The sequence below is a fragment of the Giraffa tippelskirchi genome, chromosome 8 (genome assembly GCF_054371585.1).
Source record: "Giraffa tippelskirchi isolate mGirTip1 chromosome 8, T2T-mGirTip1v1.2.pri, whole genome shotgun sequence".
In the NCBI taxonomy this organism is placed as follows: Eukaryota; Metazoa; Chordata; class Mammalia; order Artiodactyla; family Giraffidae; genus Giraffa; species Giraffa tippelskirchi.
Genome location: NC_137282.1, coordinates 157,775,953 through 157,793,057, shown reverse-complemented (window position 1 = coordinate 157,793,057; position 17,105 = coordinate 157,775,953). Strand labels below are relative to the sequence as shown.

The 17,105-nt window shown below is 47.3% G+C and overlaps 1 protein-coding gene across 24 annotated transcripts in view; it reads right to left on the bottom strand.

The window, feature by feature from the left end:
- The window catches only part of NEDD9 (neural precursor cell expressed, developmentally down-regulated 9), a 288,025-nt gene that overhangs the window by 30,154 nt on the left and 240,766 nt on the right, over positions 1-17,105 (bottom strand). For all 24 annotated transcript variants that reach the window (XM_081523805.1, XM_081523808.1, XM_081523803.1 and 21 more), the window contains one exon: positions 1,243-1,689. In XM_081523805.1, the coding sequence (XP_081379931.1) occupies positions 1,243-1,689 (447 nt within the window). The remainder of the gene's footprint in view (positions 1-1,242; positions 1,690-17,105) is intronic.

Below are 17,105 nucleotides of genomic sequence, written 5' to 3'. Positions count from 1 at the left end.
CAGATCCTTGGAATTTGCCAGTAAACCAAACAGAAACGCCCTCCCTTGTAATGTCCACAGAAGTTTCATCTTCCAGTTGGCTCCTACCCCCAACCACCTCCACACACACACACAAGTTCACGGCCATTATTTTCTTCACAGCCATTTCCCCACCTGACATTTGTTGTTGGCTAATGTCTCTCGCTACAGTGTAAGTATTGTGGAGGCCACATTCACTCTTGGATTCATCACTGTATCAAAAGCATTGAAAATATGCTAGATGCTTAAAATCCATTCGATTGTCTACTTATCTCAGATTCTTACAGCACTTGGAATTACAGAGTGCTGAAAGGTCCTTCATTTTTTTTTCAAGATTTTTTGATGTGGACCATTTTTAAAGTCTTCATTGAATTTGCTACAATCTTGCTTCTGTTTCATGTTTTTTTTTTTTCCTTGTCTGAGATGCATGTGGGATCTTAGTCCCCTGAGCAGGGACACAACCTGCATGCACCTCTTGCATTGGAAGGTGAAGCCTTAACCACTGGACCACCAGGGAAGTCCCCTCACCTTTTTTTTTTTTAGCATGATGCCTTCCTAAATACCCTAGCTCCACTATTTTCACCCACCGCCTCAGGCATTATTATAGGAAGTAACAGAAGGACAAGAGGCTGGCTCTTCTCTGAATTCACTAGTTTATGTGTTGAGTCGACCTTGAGGCTGACAGCTCTCCAGAGCATCACCTGCTCCCCCTTCCTTTCAGTGGGTTCTCTGTGCAGCCAGGCGTGTAGCATCATGGCCGGTGGGGTCATGATTCAGCTCTCAGTGAAAGGAGAGTCCCTGCTGCCTCACTGTGCTTGTGCAAGGTATGGTGCCTTGCACCACTCGTGGGAGAAAGAGAAAAGACTGGCAACTGTGGCATGCAGAGCCCACGTGTAAAAACAGGTCTATCAGAAAGATGGAAACACTTGGCCATGCAGTATAACCTGGCACAACTCAGGAACTCATAAGGGCTATGGATCAACAGTACTTGGCATCGGGTGGGTGTTCAAGAACGTTTTACTGACCAGTGAATGAAAAAACGATGCCCCCTCCCCCAAAAGGCGCAAGCTAGAGAATTCAGATATTCTTACTTCTTGGAAGATTTACTTCTTCGATGGGCTTCTTGGAAGCTCCAAGTTCTTATTTTAGGAACACACACACACATACTTTGATTGCAATGGAAAAAGCTCAATAAGAACAAAAATCCACCTGTTGTTCACTCACCTTTTTACTTAGGTGGGGACCGTTAGCGCCCACAGTGCCTCTCTGCCCTGAGGGTGGCACTTGATACACATCTTGTTCCTGGGCCCCATGGCCAGTGGGGACTTGGTAAATTCCCTGATTTTGGTAGGAAGGCGGCACTTGGTAGATGGTGTCTCGAGGGGCGCCCTGTGGGTTTGGTATTTGATAGAGCTTCTGTTGGCCAAAGGGCTGCGGCCCCAGTCCCGAAGTGGGCAGGTCCTGATTGGAGGAGGTCTCCTGCACCGGGCCAATCAGAAGCTTCACCCGGTTGCCAGGGACAATGCCCTGCCGGCCGTGTAAGGAGCAGAGCCACCATCCCTCCAGTCCTCCTGTGTTCTGCTCGATGACAGTCAGGATGTCTCCCTTGCGGAAAGCCAGCTCCTCGGCACACTCCGGGACATTGTCGTACAAGGCTCGGGCCATAAGATTCTAGGAAGGAAAGAAGAGACAGGGGACGCACGTTAGCAGATGAGCTGAGTCCCTGAAACACCTAAGCCCGTGCTCTTATGGAGAGGCACACTTCCTGGAAAAAGGAGAATCCGAACAATAGGCTGTAAGGAGAAAAACAGATGGTGCAGACAAAAGACAGATCCATACGTACTGTGTCTGCCACCAATGACATCAGACCGCCTCCTCGGAAAGCTCAGAACACCACCGAATGCTGTGTTCCAGCAGCAGAGGCTGTGCCAAGGGAATTACAAGGAGCTCGGTGAAGGAGCTGGAGAACGGTTCACTCTACAAAGCATTTTTTCTTCCTTTCTTCAACCCAGCCAAAGGAAGAAAAATATATTCCAAGATATTCAAATGGACTACAACAGACATTTCATTTTTTTTTTTTTTAAGTATATCAGAGGTAAAGAGAGTCAAAGAAAATCCCCCCAGACAAACAGCACAAATGGCGTTTATATCCAGTCTTACAATGGAAACAGAAGTACACTGATCTCTGCCTTGGCAGGCCTTAACAATTCTTACTCTCAAGTTGATCAAGAGGACCTCGGATACAGGGAGAATCTACAAGCGGGGGATGTTTCCATGATAATCCCTTGCAGACTGCAGCATGATGGTGGTCCACACCTCCAGACCTGAGCATGTGGAGCTCCAAAGAGGTCACCCTCCGTGGGCAGGTAGCGGCCACCCCATCCTCTCTGGTTTTTTATCCCCACCTTTCCTGAGGGCCCCTCCTCACCCCGCCACTTGATTTCCTCCTTCTTGAATCTCACCATTCACATCGGAAAGGCTCTGCCTTCCCCTTTCATGGGCCCCAGACACTTTCTCTCTTTGTGTGAAGGCCCGTCTGGCACTTTGAGTACTGCGCAGACAGCCAGAGTAGGCATTCGGCGGGGAGCGGGTAGGCAGTACATGCCGACGTTCTTGGAAGCCTTTCAAAGGCTCGGCGATTTCATTTCTTGGCATCAGTCACGTCTCGAGGCACGATGGTAGCCTTCCCCACCCGGGTGCCGGCTCCTTCCCAGCACGCGGAGAGCCCAGGAACGTTGCAAATTCATCTCCAGCCGTTGGAAAACTGAAAGTGGTCTCTTCAGTGCTTCACGAGACAGTCGGGATGCCCTCGATGTTGGGGCGATGATGATTGGATGGAGTGTGCTCTGACGGCACACCGTGGAATTTGGGGCTGTTGTTGTTGGGACTTCCGCCCCCCGTTTTCTTCTCTAAAAATGTGGATTTGATCTTTCAGCCTCCTGCTTCTCAGTCCTTCATCACGGACATGCACTCACCATCTCCCCAGTACTGTGCCCCATAACCACAGGTCCTGTGCCATAGGCTGTGCTATGTGAGGGGTCTGTCCCCTGCTCAGGGGTTGGGGAGGTTCCTACTTACAGTCTGTTAACCAAGCTCCTCTGAGTACAGTGCAACAGCTTAACCTGAGGAAAGGAGATGAAGCCCTGGGACTCAGCGCCCAGGAAGCCTGCTGACGCTCTTTTTAAGAATAAGACTGAAGTCCTTGTTCTTGACAGTTTTCTGATCCAGGAAGTCTATGATGTGACAGGTGAGCAGAAAAGGGAAGTTCAAGGATACTGAGGGGTTGTGTTCCAGGTGAAAGTTGTACTTGGTATTTATATTCTAGGAAGCTTTGGGTTCCTTCTAACAAAAGTTCACATACATAAAAATAAAAACACGCAGCACCGTAGCCTGATGTGAGGAACCATTTAAGGATGAGTCCCAATCCTAAAATCTATTACATTTCTCTTCCTCCATCTTTTGGGTGATCTGTCCTTGAAAGAAAATTCATTGAGTTGAAGAAGACAGGACTCTTTTCCTCTGTACCTAAATGATGGGAAGGAAATTCAGTCAGTTCAGTTCAGTTCAGTTGCTCAGTCATGTCCGACTCTTTGCGACCCCATGGACCACAGCACGCCAGGCCTCCCTGTCCATCACCAACTCCTGGAGTTTACCCAAACTCATGTCCATCGAGTCGGTAATGCCATCCAACCATCTCATCCTCCGTCGTCCGCTTCTCTGGACTTCAATCTTTCCCAGCATCAGGGTCTTTTCAAATGAGTCAGCTTTTCGCACCAGGTGGCCAAAGCTTCAACATCAGTCCTTCCAATGAACATTCAGGGCTGATCTCTTTTAGGATGGACTGGTTGGATCTCCTTGCAGTCCAAGGGACTCTCAAGAGTCTTCTCCATCACCACAGTTCAAAAGCATCAATTCTTTGGCACTCAGCTTTCTTCATGGTCCACCTCTCACATCCATACATGACTCCACCAAAATTGTCCTGTGGTGACAGAGCAGGAAGGCAGCTGACCACTCTGGTCTCTGTCCCCCTCTCCAGGGCCCATTCAAGGACTGGGAATGGCTGGTAAAGAGGCCCTAAGGCCTCCTGACATCAGGAGTGACAGGGTTGGGACCAGATCTACGGGAGCTGAGGGTCCAGAGCTGTGTAGTTATGTTGGCGACCAAGAAGGGAAAGAAAAGACACAGAGAACAGGGACGGCCCCGGTGGTCCAGCGGATAAGACTCTGCCTTCCAATGCAGGGGGCCTGGTTTCCACCTCTGACTGGGCAACTAAGGTCCCCTCTGTCGCTCGTGGCCAAAAATTAAAAACAAAACCAGAGAACACTAGAAGGGTGAAAGACCACAAGCCTCATCAGCATACAGGAGTTCCAGGCAGCTGGAGTTGGGCCACAGCTGTGGAGCTCTGAGAGGCACTGAAGTGGAGCCATGGACCACAACCAGCTTGAGGCAGATAGAAATCCCCGCATGAAAACTATTCTAGATGCTCTTTGTCTCCTGTCCCCGTGACCTTCCACCACCACCAGCAAAGCCGCATGTTAAGGTTTTTAGACGGGCCGCCAGAGCCGCTTCTCGTGGAAAACCCACAGAGCCACTTGTGGACGCACCGTGGTGTCTTCCGACTAGTTCCTCCCCAGCGCCCACAGAGACTGGGATTCAGGCAGTGCTGTGAGGCTGCTAGAGAGGTACCCACTGCCAGCCTGATGCCTCACACACGGAGTTATTCTCAGCCTCAGCCAAACGGGAATAAGTTATTTAATATCTGTGCGAGCTACAGGGAGCCAGCAGTCTCCCACACAGGAGGTGACAGTTCCTTCAGAGGACCTTCAGAGGGCACCTGGACCCGACCTCCCTGTTCCACAGATGAGGAAACACATCTGGGGGAAGGGCACAGTTTATCATCTGCCCAAGGCCACATATCGGTGGAGTCAGAGGTGGGAACAGAACTGTCGTCTCTCGGCCTAGTTCTCCTTCCAGGACTCCAGGCCACCTTAGCTCTACTTCATAATGTCCTCCGAACTGGGCTCCATTCCACTTTACAGTAAAACTCTGAAGGCAGTGATTCTTTTTGTCATGTCTATGGAATAAGTCAATTCTTGGGGTTTGGGGTCCTGGCTGTGTGACTTGGGCAGATTACTCCCCCCACCTTTGCACCTGAACTTCCTCATCTGTAAAATGAGAATGAGGATGACATCCCTAATGTCATGGATTTGCAGTGAGGATTAAGTGAGTTCATTCAAGTCAAGTACTTGAACCGATGATGACTGTGTAATGTGCTGATGGTGCTTGGATGGTAAGCTCCCTAGCAGGTTACCTCCTCAGTTCGCAATCAAGGGTCGGTCTCAGTCTAATGATGCTACTAGGTATACTTCTATACACATCTGATGTTTCTCTTGCTCACAATTACACTTCAAGAGAATTGTATCTTGAAGCAGTATTTCTCTGAATTAAGAATGAGTTCTGGTCACTGTAACCTCTTGTTGAGTATTTGCCTACAAACAACAAAAGTGAAATCATTGGTTGATTCAAGAGTCCTCCTGAGACAAAGTAAAATGATAATAATAAAAGTTTCCCAGGTGACTCAGTGGTAAAGAACCTGCCTGGCAATGCAGGAGACAGGAGTTCAATCCCTGGTCAGGAAGATCCCCTGGAGAAGAAAACAGCAATCCATTCCAGCATTCTTCCCTGGAAAATCCCACGGACAGAAGAGTCTGGTGGGTTACAGTCCACGGGGTCTCAAAGAGTCAGACATGGCTTAGCGACTAAACAACAATGGTATTTCTGGAAAAATTTTATGAGGTTTCAGAAGAGTACCACCCATCAGAAAATGTGGAAAAACATGGGCAAAGCGGAACTTGACTTTTGAAAACACTTGATGTATTGAGGCAATAATTTAGTAAGAAGATAACAGCAAAATTAACTTCAACCAGAACAGGAACCATCTCATTCAAAAGTGCATAGGCAACTCACAGACAGGCAGGTCAAGAGTTAATTTCTCTGGCGAGGACAAGGTGGAGGGACCGTCTCTCTCAGTGGTTCCTTAAGGCCACAAAATCAGAAGGTGATTATCTGCATATCTCACAAAAACCCAGGCAAGGCAGTTTGCCTGGTCAAGACCTACTGCTTCGCCCACTCTCCCTGAGATATTTATCTCCAGGGCAGGAAAGATCAACACAGAAACACATCAAGGAAAGATAAGAGTGCTATGTAATTCTATATCCAGCTGGATGGTTAGCCTCCAGAGGCTGGCAGTTAGAAACGCAGCTAGAGCTTGGCAAAGCACCAACACACTCGGGGCACAGAACTTGAAAGCCAGAAGAATATCAAACAATTACAGTCCAACTCGTTCACTTAAATGAGAAAAATGAGGCCCCAGAAGTTAATGATTTGCCAAGTCACCTGGCAAGACGGTCACAGAGCTGAACTAAGAGCTCGGGCCTTTTGTCTCCAGCACGAGAATTAGGATGGTATTTAATAAAGTCAGAAGCATGTGCTACAAAAGCTGTGGTTCTAATTAGGATGGGGAATCAGCATTTAGAATCATCAGTCCTATTTGAGGGACTCTAATTGTCTCAGCCTGTAGCACTGACCCCACCCTGGTCTCCCTTGAAACTGTCCTGGGCTTCTATGCTCCCCATCCTGGTTCTCCTTCTTCCCTTGAGCTCAAAACCAGTCATTTACCTTCTCCTCCACAGGCCATTACAATTTTTTTTTTTTAAGGTTTATTATTAATTTATTTAGCCGCATAAGTTTACTCAGCAGCACGGCATGCAGGATCTTAGTTCCCTGACCAGGGATCGAACCGGCACCCTCAGCCTTACCCTCCAACCGCCAGGAAAGTCCCCATTTTTCCCCCTATCCTTTTAGTGGTCCTGTCCCAAAAGGATCTCTCTTCTTTCTGAGCTCGCTCTCTACAGCACATCGCATTCATGCCGATGGTATCTAAACATACAGGTGACACTCAGATCCGCAGCTCCAGCCTCGATATTCCCTCTGCTCTCCAGTCCTGTACTTCCCATCATCTAGTGAGTATCTTCATCTCTCACCCAAGTGCAACCCCCCCTTCTCCTGGTCTCTCTCAGTGAACAGCAGGCACACAGCTACCCTAGATTGGAGCCTCAGAGGTTTGCTGAGTCATTTCACAACCCGAACCCCAATCAGCTGGGACCTGCTCATCCTCCTCACTGCTGCTCCCGGCTCAGGCCCCCAGAGACTTTTTTTGGTGGGAGGGGAGGAGAGGGCAGGTATGGCAACTGCTTCCCAACTGGTTTTCCTGCATTCAACTTCTCCCCACCTGCAAACCCATCTTCCACATCACTGGAAGAGTTCTCTTCCCAAAGTCTATCTCATTGTTTCCCTTTCTAGTTCTCGGTGATAGCATTTCTTGAGATCAAACCAGTCAATCCTAAAGGAAACCAACTCTGAATACTTACTGGAAGGACTGATGCTGAAGCTCCAATACTTTGGCCACCTGATGCAAAGAGCCCAGTCATTGGAAAAGACCCTGATGGTGGGGGAAGACTGAAGGCAGGAGGAGAAGGGGATGACAGAGGATGAGATGGTTGGTTGGCACCAGCAATTCAATGGACATGAGCTTGAGCAAACTCCAGGAGATAGTGGAGGACAGGGGAGCCTGGTGTGCTGCAGTCCACGGGGTCACAAAGAGTCAGACACGACTTAGTGACTGAACAACAGACTTGTACCATCCCATTCAAGACTGAGAACTCCTTAAGTTCGGGGAGGCTGTTCTTCCTTGGGCACTTTCAGAACAAGTGTCTGAAGCAAAATACACACTCATTGTGTTTGCTAACTTGAAATGGATTCTGGACTCTGATTCTGGTTCTCTTTAGAGAGGGTGAAATGGTTTCCTAGAGATGTCAGCAAGGTATGTGGTTGACATTTTCAAATGGACGTGGGAAGATGAACTAACAGGACCAGAAAGATAAATGGTGCGTCAAAGTCACTAAGCCTCAGGGCCAGAGGACGTGGGAGGCGGCCAGCAGGAAAGCGCTGCCTCGCCCTCTTAAAACAGGATGGGGAGCCTGCGTCTAGTGCGCAGCCGCTGAGCAAACAGGAAGGCTGAGAGGAGCCGGCCATCCCCATCTGGGTAAATACAATGGTCTCTGTGAGAGCCTCTTTCTCCCTTCAGTGCAGCAACCTACGTCTGGCGGTAGGTGACTGAGCACCATTCACGCTTTGCCAGAATGCTTGGCTTCTGTGATCCCTGGGTTCCCAGGCTGTGCCTGAGGACTGGGAGGAAAATGCCCTGCAGCGTTACAGCAGGTACACAGAGCTCCAGACCACACGGTCGTTTCCATACCCGCTCTTGCCGGCCCTGCTACCAAAACATCAAGAGAGCGTATTACTCCTACTCCCAGGGAAATGATCTGCGCTTCCAAATACAGAGAGGGGTGACTTATAATTTCCATGACCATTTATGCCATTGTCTGGAGAGAAGTGAGACACAATGGCTGGGGTGTCACCCTCCCTTCCCTCCCCCCACCCCGCCTGGACGGAAGCATCATCAATGGCCAAGCTTCCTCTCATTATTTGACTTCGTTCTATATTTACCACGCAGGAGCTCCTGCCAAGACCTCGGGGCCGCCACATTCTCGACAACGTGACTTTCCTGTGCCCAACCCCCACCCCCGCTCCAAACTTTAGTCCTGGGCTCCAGCAGGGACACGCACACAGAGCAAAGGAGGACATGGCCAAGGTCAAGGGAATCGGTCCCCAAGGAAGCAGCTGGGGGATGAGCGTGAGCGAGGTCGGTCTCAGGACACATGGGAGAAGGGCACGAGGATCTGGTGTCCTTCTGTCTGCCGACAAAAATCGGCTTAGGTCTCTTCTGTTATAGGGTATTACAAGATTTTGAATATGGTGTCTTGTAATAACCTATAATGGAAGAGAATTTTAAAAGGAATACAGCTACACATCTATACAGCTATACGTCTGTGTGTCCATGGAATTCTCTAGGCAAGAATACTGGAGTGTGTTCAGTTCAGTTAAGTTGCTCAATCGTGTCCGACTCTTTGCAACCCCATGAATCGCAGCATGCCAGGCCTCCCTGTCCATCACCAACTCCTGGAGTCCACCCAAACTCGTGTCCATTGAGTCAGTGATGCCATCCAGCCATCTCATCCTCTGTTGTCCCCTTCTCCTCCTGCCCCCAATCCTTCCCAGCATCAGGGTCTTTTCCAGTGAGTCAACTCTTGGCATGAGGTGGCCAAAGTACTGGAGTTTCAGCTTCAACATCAGTCCCTCCAATGAACACCCAGGACTGATCTCCTTTAGGATGAACTGGTTGCATCTCCTTGCAGTCCAAGGGTCTCTCAAGAGTCTTCTCCAACACTACAGTTCAAAAGCTTCAATTCTTCGGCCATCAGCTTTCTTCACAGTCCAACTCTCACATCCATACATGACTACTGGAAAAACCATAGCCTTGACTAGACGGACCTTTGTTGGCAAAATAATGTCTCTGCTTTTTAATATGCTGTCTAGGTTGGTCATCACTTTTATTCCAAGGAGTAAGTGTCTTTTAATTTCATGGCTGCAGTCACCATCTGCAGTGATTTTGGAGCCCCCAAAATAAAGTCAGCCACTGTTTCCACTGTTTCCCCATCTATTTGCCATGAAGTGATGGGACCAGATGCCATGATCTTAGTTTTCTGAATGTTGAGCTTTAAGCCAACTTTTTCACTCTCCTCTTTCACTTTCATCAACAGGCTTCTTAGTTCTTCTTCACTTTCTGCCATAAGGGTGGTGTCATCCGCATATCTGAGGTTATTGATATTTCTCTTGGCAATCTTGATTCCAGCTTGTGCTTCTTCCAGCCCAGCGTTTCTCATGATGTACTCTTCATATAAGTTAAATAATCAGGGTGACAATATACAGCCTTGACATACTCCTTTTCCTATTTGGAACCAGTCTGTTGTTCCATGTCCAGTTCTAACTGTTGCTTCCTGACCTGAATACAGGTTTCTCAACAGACAGGTCAGGTGGTCTGGTATTCCCATCTCTTTCAGAATTTTCCACAGTTTATTGTGATCCACACAGTCAAAGGCTTCGGCATAGTCAATAAAGCAGAAATAGATGTTTTTCTGGAACTCTCTTGCTTTTTCGATGATCCAGCGGATGTTGGCAATTTGATCTCTGGTTCCTCTGCCTTTTCTAAAACCAGCTTGAACATCTGGAAGTTCACGGTTCACGTATTGCTGAAGCCTGGCTTGGAGGATTTTGAGCATTACTTTACTAGGGTGTGAGATGAGTGCAACTGTGTGGTAGTTTGAGCATTCTTTGACATTACCTTTCTTTGGGATTGGAATGAAAACTGACCTTTTCCAGTCCTGTGGCCACTGCTGAGTTTTCTAAATTTGCTGGCATATTGAGTGCAGCACTTTCACAGCATCATCTTTCAGGATTTGAAATAGCTCAACTGGAATTTCATCACCTCCACTAGCTTTGTTCGTAGTGATGCTTCCTAAGGCCCACTTGACTTCACATTCCAGGATGTCTGGCTCTAGGTGTAGCCATTCCCTTCTCCAGGGGATCTTCCTGACCCTGGGATCCAACCCGGGTCTCCCACATTGCAGGCAGATTCTTTACCACCTGAGCCACCAGGGAAGCCCTGTATGATCTCATATATATAGCTTCTCAGGTGGTGCTAGTGGTAAAGAACTCGTCTGCCAGCAGGAGACTCGAGAGATGCCAGTTCGACCCCTGGGTTGGGAAGATCCCCTGAAGGAGGGAATGGCAACCCACTCCAGTATCCGTGTCTGGAGAGTTCCATGGACAGAGGAGCCTGGCAGGCTACAGTCCATAGGGTTGCAAAGAGTCAGACACAACTGAAGCAAGTTAGCATGCATGCAAGCATAAATATATATATATATCTCCAAATCACTTCGCTGCAGAGCTGAAACCTAACACAATATTGTAAATCAACTCCAGTTAAAAAAAAAATCAGCTTCAGTCTGAGGGCCATCAAACCGCTTTGGCTTCCTTCTGCTCTCATCTTTAGGATATAGTGGGACGTGAGATTTCCCCAAAGAAGGACACAGTCATAGTCCAAAACCCTGGATATCTGTGAGTGTCTAGATTTTGATTCTTGGAATACTTGGTTTAGACCTGGATTCTTTCATCAGATGACATCTGGAATGTTGAATTTTTTAGATAGCTGAATCCTCTGGAGATTAAGTAGTAGATATAAGGCTTTCAGGTTTAGGAGTCAGAAGATATGATGCAGAGCGCATCTAAGGTTTTTTTCTCAGCAATATTTTTCCATTGCGACCTGACACACTTTTCCATTAGGTGCCCTGAACCAGCCGCAGAAGGGCAGTGTGACATCCCGCGAGGTGTCCAGGAATACTAGTCCCTAGTCATGTTTCCTGACCTCTGGGAAGGTGTCCACCAAAGGTCCCTCTGCACTGGGACCGAATTTCAAGATTTACATATTCTGCAAAGTGCTTCTGAACCCCTGTGGTGGTCACAAAGCTCACACCAGTGTCTTGGACTCTCTCTGAATATTCATGTCATCTACTTGGCCCCAAGTTTGCGCATCCTCTAAGATGTTCATTCCTGAATGGAAGGTGCTTTAAAAAAACATGGCCTTGGGCACTCGTCTCCCAAAGGTGCTCTTTGACCTGCAGTGACCCTGACATGCACTGTGTGGCTGTGCCCCGGGCATGGTGGCCCAGGAGGCTCCCAGGTCTGGTCCCTTCCATGTTGCCTGCTCCAGTTTGGTGAGGGATCGTTCAGAACCCAGCATGACTTTGTGGTTGACTTTGTGGTTCACAGACCAGAGGGGCATTAGTTCTTGAGAGCTAGTGAGAAGACAGATCTGATGCTCACTGCAAATCTGGATATTTTTAATTAATTTACTGATTTTTGGCTGCCGTGGGTCTTTGTTGCTGCACGCGGGCTTTCTCTAGTTGCAGAGAGCAGGGCTACTCTTGGTTGCCGTGCTGGGGCTTCTCATTGCGGTGGCTTCTTTAGTTTCGGGCACAGGTTCTGGCGCATTGACTTCAGTAGTTGTAGCTCTCAGGCTTAGCTGTTCCGAGGCCTGTGGAATCTTCCCAGACCAGGGATCAAACCCGTGTTCCCTGCATTGGTAGGCAGATTCTTATCCACTGTGCCACCAGGGAAATCCCAACAAATTTGGGTATTTGGATGTCAGAAAAATTTTTCTATGTAACTAGATTTTGTAACATGATATGGAGAGCATGCTGCTGCTGCTGCTGCTGCTAAGTCGCTTCAGTCGTGTCCGACTCTGTGTGACCCCATAGACAGCAGCCCACCAGGCTCCGCGGTCCCTGGGATTCTCCAGGCAAGAATACTGGAGTGGGTTGCCATTTCCTTCTCCAGTGCATGAAAGGGAAAAGTGAAAGTGAAGTCGCTCAGTCGTGTCCGACTCCTAGCGACCCCATGGACTATAGCCTACCAGGCTCCTCCGTCCATGGGATTTCCCAGGCAAGAGTACTGGAGTGGGGTGCCATTGCCCTCTCCATAGTTGAGATTAAAGAAGTATTTCTTCAAGTGCTGGCTTTCTGCGCTTTCTGCCTGCCCTGGAATGAATGCTATATATTTACCCCTGATTTTTGAGGTCGATGCAGGACAGAAATATCCACATGCTGGGACCTATTTACTAAGAAACCAATGGTGGCTGGAAGCAGACCCTCTGCTTCAAATAAGAAAAATGACAAACGTATTGTCAGATGGTGTGGATGTGTGTGTGCAAGTGTGTGACTTCACAGCCAACTTCTATTACTTCTTGGCTGGCTGTGGAGGACGGATTTGATTGCTGACATTAATTGAGAAAAATAAATCAGCTTCTGCTCACAAGTCTGATGATATACATGTGTCTTTAAGAGCTCAATTCTCTGCTCTTCTGTGGTTTGGGGGTTTTTCTCGGGCAGCTCCTGAGGGTCTGAAAGAAGGTGGGAGAACATCTAGGTTTCTTTAGATACTCGGAACCAGTAGTCACCCATGGCTTGACTAGACCCACCAGGCTAGGATTTTAGACTAAGAAGGGATCCCAGAGATCATTCTAGCCCAGGCTTCTTGTTTTACAGCCCAGAGGGTCTCCTATTGGATAAGCAGCAGAGCAGACCTAGTGTCTGGTTCCCCTCTTTAATCTCGGATTTTTTTCCTGCTGGACTAGGGCGTGCTTCCTGAGAACCTTCTCTATCTTAGAATTGAGTACCATTGCTATTAAGCCTCGGAATCCGTAAGCATTTGTCCCAGGTTGCCTGGTTGTGATAGATTGAAGCGTAGTGTATTGGCAAAGGAGCAAAACCACAAGGCAGGCACAATTGCTCTTCAGGGTCTGTCCCTAGATGAATCTGACAGGCGCCATATAGTGATGACGGCCTGACACCCACTCACCCAAAAGATAGGTTTTATTAACAGCAAAACAACCATCTGGATTTCAGCCAACATTACAGTGTTGGCACCGAATGACTTCTATTTGCCTGTCTAGACAAATCCCTCTAACATTCAGGTACTTGGGGAAGTGAAATGAGAATTAAGTCATAAAGGAGTAGGAGGCTCTAGTCCACAAATATTACAATATAATTCCCCCCAACTGTATTATTTCCCAACAGTCAAAACACACAAGTTGTAACATCTAATAAAGCATATTTGAAAGAAGGGAAAGATCTTCCTGTTTCACATGCCCATCTATCTTATCTTCTTGCATCAAGGTATGCAATCCCCAAGGTATAAAGTTATATCTAAACCCATGAATGCCTATATGTACACATGCTAGCAACCTTAGCCTCCGAGCCAGAACACAGCTGATGTAACTTGGATGGCACCCCTCACTGGAACTCTTAGATGACCCCTGACCTAGGTTTGATGCATGATTGTTATTATCCTACTTAGTTTCTGAAGTCCTCAAAGAGTTTACAAGAAAATGGATTTGTACACTTGGCTGAGAGGGTATATACAATCACATACTGTCAGCACTGCATTTGCAGAGTTGCCTCAAGAAAGAATCTTTAGATGCTCAGAAGCTAATCTTAGTTTCTCAGTTAGAAGAGAAAGGGGAGATGGCAGGAGCAAATGGAGGCGAAGAAGACCTCCAAATGAAACTGATGAAGCTGTTCAGTGGCTGGGGACACAGACAAGCTCCTATGTGTATAAAGGATGCACTGGTTTATGAGAATAAAATAGTTTTCTTCAAAGTCCATTATTCATGAAGCATGCATTTAGAACTGGTCCTGGAAGAAAGCTAGTGTATGCATTTTTATGTTATATATTGTATCTATAATAGGAAGATTAATAGGAAAATGAAGCCAACGGAAGACTTCAGAGAGCTCAGCTGGCCTTAGAGATGGTCTGATGGTTTTACACGTGACCTAATGAGGCCCCATGCTTCTTAGTACCTTGTGGTATTCGCTTCAACAAACTGGGGCTAAGTACACAAGAGGAAGCTTCCTTTTGGTTAGGGACTGTTACATGAAGCCCAACTTCAGTCATGATAAAATGATGGCAAACCGTTTTATGGTTGTATTTTTGTGCTTCTATCACCTAAAACCATTTAGGCAACTATTTTTAGGCAGAAGGAAGTAGGGGAGATTATAGCAGTGATTTTTCACTAGCGGGAATTTTGTTCCCAGGTGATACTTGGCCACGTTCAGAGACATTTTTGGTTGTCACATTGTGTGTGCACGTGTGTGGATGTTACTGGTAGCTAGTGGGCAGAAGCCAAGGACGCTGCAACGCACAGAACAGTCCCCACAAGAAAGAATTATCCAGCCCTAAATGTCAGTAGGGCCGCGGTGGGGAAACCCAGACAGAAGGATGCAGGCAACATTACTAAATCAATACAGTCTAATCTCGGTCCTCATCTTGTCAGACTAATGACGATGAATCACGGCCTTTTGTGCCTCTGTTTCCCCATTTGCAAAATGGGGATAATGAACACGTTCTTTATAATAACATCACGAGGAGTCATGAAATTATATATGCAAAACGCTCTGGCTTCTTCAGAAGAAAGGGTCTCTATAAAATCAAAGCACATTATGATTACTGCACTATTATGAGCTCATGAAATTGCATCTTAAGAACTGTACTCCTCCCCCTCGAAAAAAAAAAAAATTCCTCCGGGGAAAGAAAACAAACCAGAATGATCTCATCATGATTACACCTGCCACACCAAAAAAACAGACACAGTTCAGAGAAGCTAAATTCTTTCCCTCCAGCAACGAAGTAAGCTGCGTCTGTAATTAAGATCTTTAATAAGGGAGGGCGGGAGGCTGGATGCAGACGCCGCAGGCTCTGAAGCACAGAGCCATCCCGCCAGGTTTCAACAAGAACCATCCGAACACAGCCCCACTCACTGCTGCACGCTCTCGGGTGTTCCTGCCCGGTCCATATCTCAGCGCGGGCTTGCCTGCATTTCTGCATTCCCACTTCCACAAGGAGAACGAAAAGGACCATCTTATTATTTACAAGTAAATGCGTGTGCGCTCAGGGGCCAAGTCGTGTCGACTCTTTGAGACCCCATGGACTGCAGCACTCCAGGCTTCCCTGTCCCTCACCATCTCCCAGAGTAAAATGTTAGTAAAATGTTGTAGATATTATTTAGAAGTAAATTATGAAAAGCGTGCCAGAATCCACTTTAGAAAAAAAAGCCCCTAGGCAATTTTCTGATAAAAAGCTGGAAAAGGTCAGCTTTTTATCTAAGGCAAAAGGGATAATGCCTTAGACAGCTGATCAATCTCAGGGGCAGCTTGGGTTTAGCGTCCGGAACGACCATGTGTTCCTAAACTTCCCAAGATGGTCCCCGTTTCAAATATCTTTCCCGGGGTTAGACCATCTGTCCCATGTTGGGGTCTGTGAAACATGGATACGTACCCACAGAAGTGAAATATATTTTAAACTAGAAGTAAAAGACAGGCATCCAAGTAAGTATCTTGTTAATGGACCTGCATTGGTTGAATTTAGGATATAGGCGAAAAAAAGGTACTGATAAGAGTCTTGGATTTAGTCAATGGACGTGTTCTCTCATTGGCAAGGAATCGAGATCTATTCCAAGGGCATCCGGGCCTCTGTGGGGCTGTTGAGCCCTCCAACGTCTCCGCGGACACCCCTGGGCTAACTGTGTCCTTATCATCCGCTTCCCGGTGCTCACTGCATTTAGCAGCTCTGAGTGGAAAAGGATGGAGACTCAGAGAAGAACACGGAAGTTTTATCCCAGAGGAGCACTCAAGGGAAAAGGGACTTCGAGATGGTTTTCTGCCAGCGTTGTTTTGATGGTCCTGAAGCAGTGCTGGTCCTCTCGGCCACACTTCCTGCTGGCTCTAAGTCATGCCGTGAATGACGAGCAACAAGAAGCAAACAAACAAAAAAACCAGTGACAACAACAGACTCATTGACAGATCACTGGCACGTCCTGTGAGGAGGCTGCAGAGCTTGGACGTCCACTTTCCTGCTTCCGCAGTGTGCTGGCTTGGCTGGTCAAGGTTATTCAGGGCTGAGGGAGGGAAGTCCGCCTCATTCTTTCAGTAGAGTGCAGAGCCTGGGAACAGGGAAGCCTGAGGCCTGAGTCAGCCCCATCCGCTGTGGGAGTGAGGTGCTGAGTTCTGGGTAACACGCGACTACCACAAGTCAGTGAGACTATGGCTAATTCATACAAGAGACAGCATTGGGTTTCCGCGTAACTAGAAGAAGTAAGGAAAAATACTGATGACATATCCTACTGTCTAAATACACACTGGTTTACTTAAATAGAAAGACCTGGTTCAAATCTTAACCGTATACGCCGTTTGGTGATCACAACTTAGAGTTTCACAAATAATCCCCCCTCCCCAACACACACAACTAAGAGTAAAGGAAGGAATGAAACTTAAATTCAAAAGATGCTATTAAGCATTTTTGTGTCGTGCTTGCACTTTTATGTATTCAGGGTTGCTCAATCTTTACTTCTGGTAAGTATAAACATCAACATTCCACATAAGGAACAATTTTAGTCACATCTTATACCTATTACCTTGACATATTAGAAATATCAGGAGGAATTCTCATCTGCAACGTACATACCAAGATCTACAAAGAAATAAGATGTCTTCAAATCAGTAAACCCAGCCTTT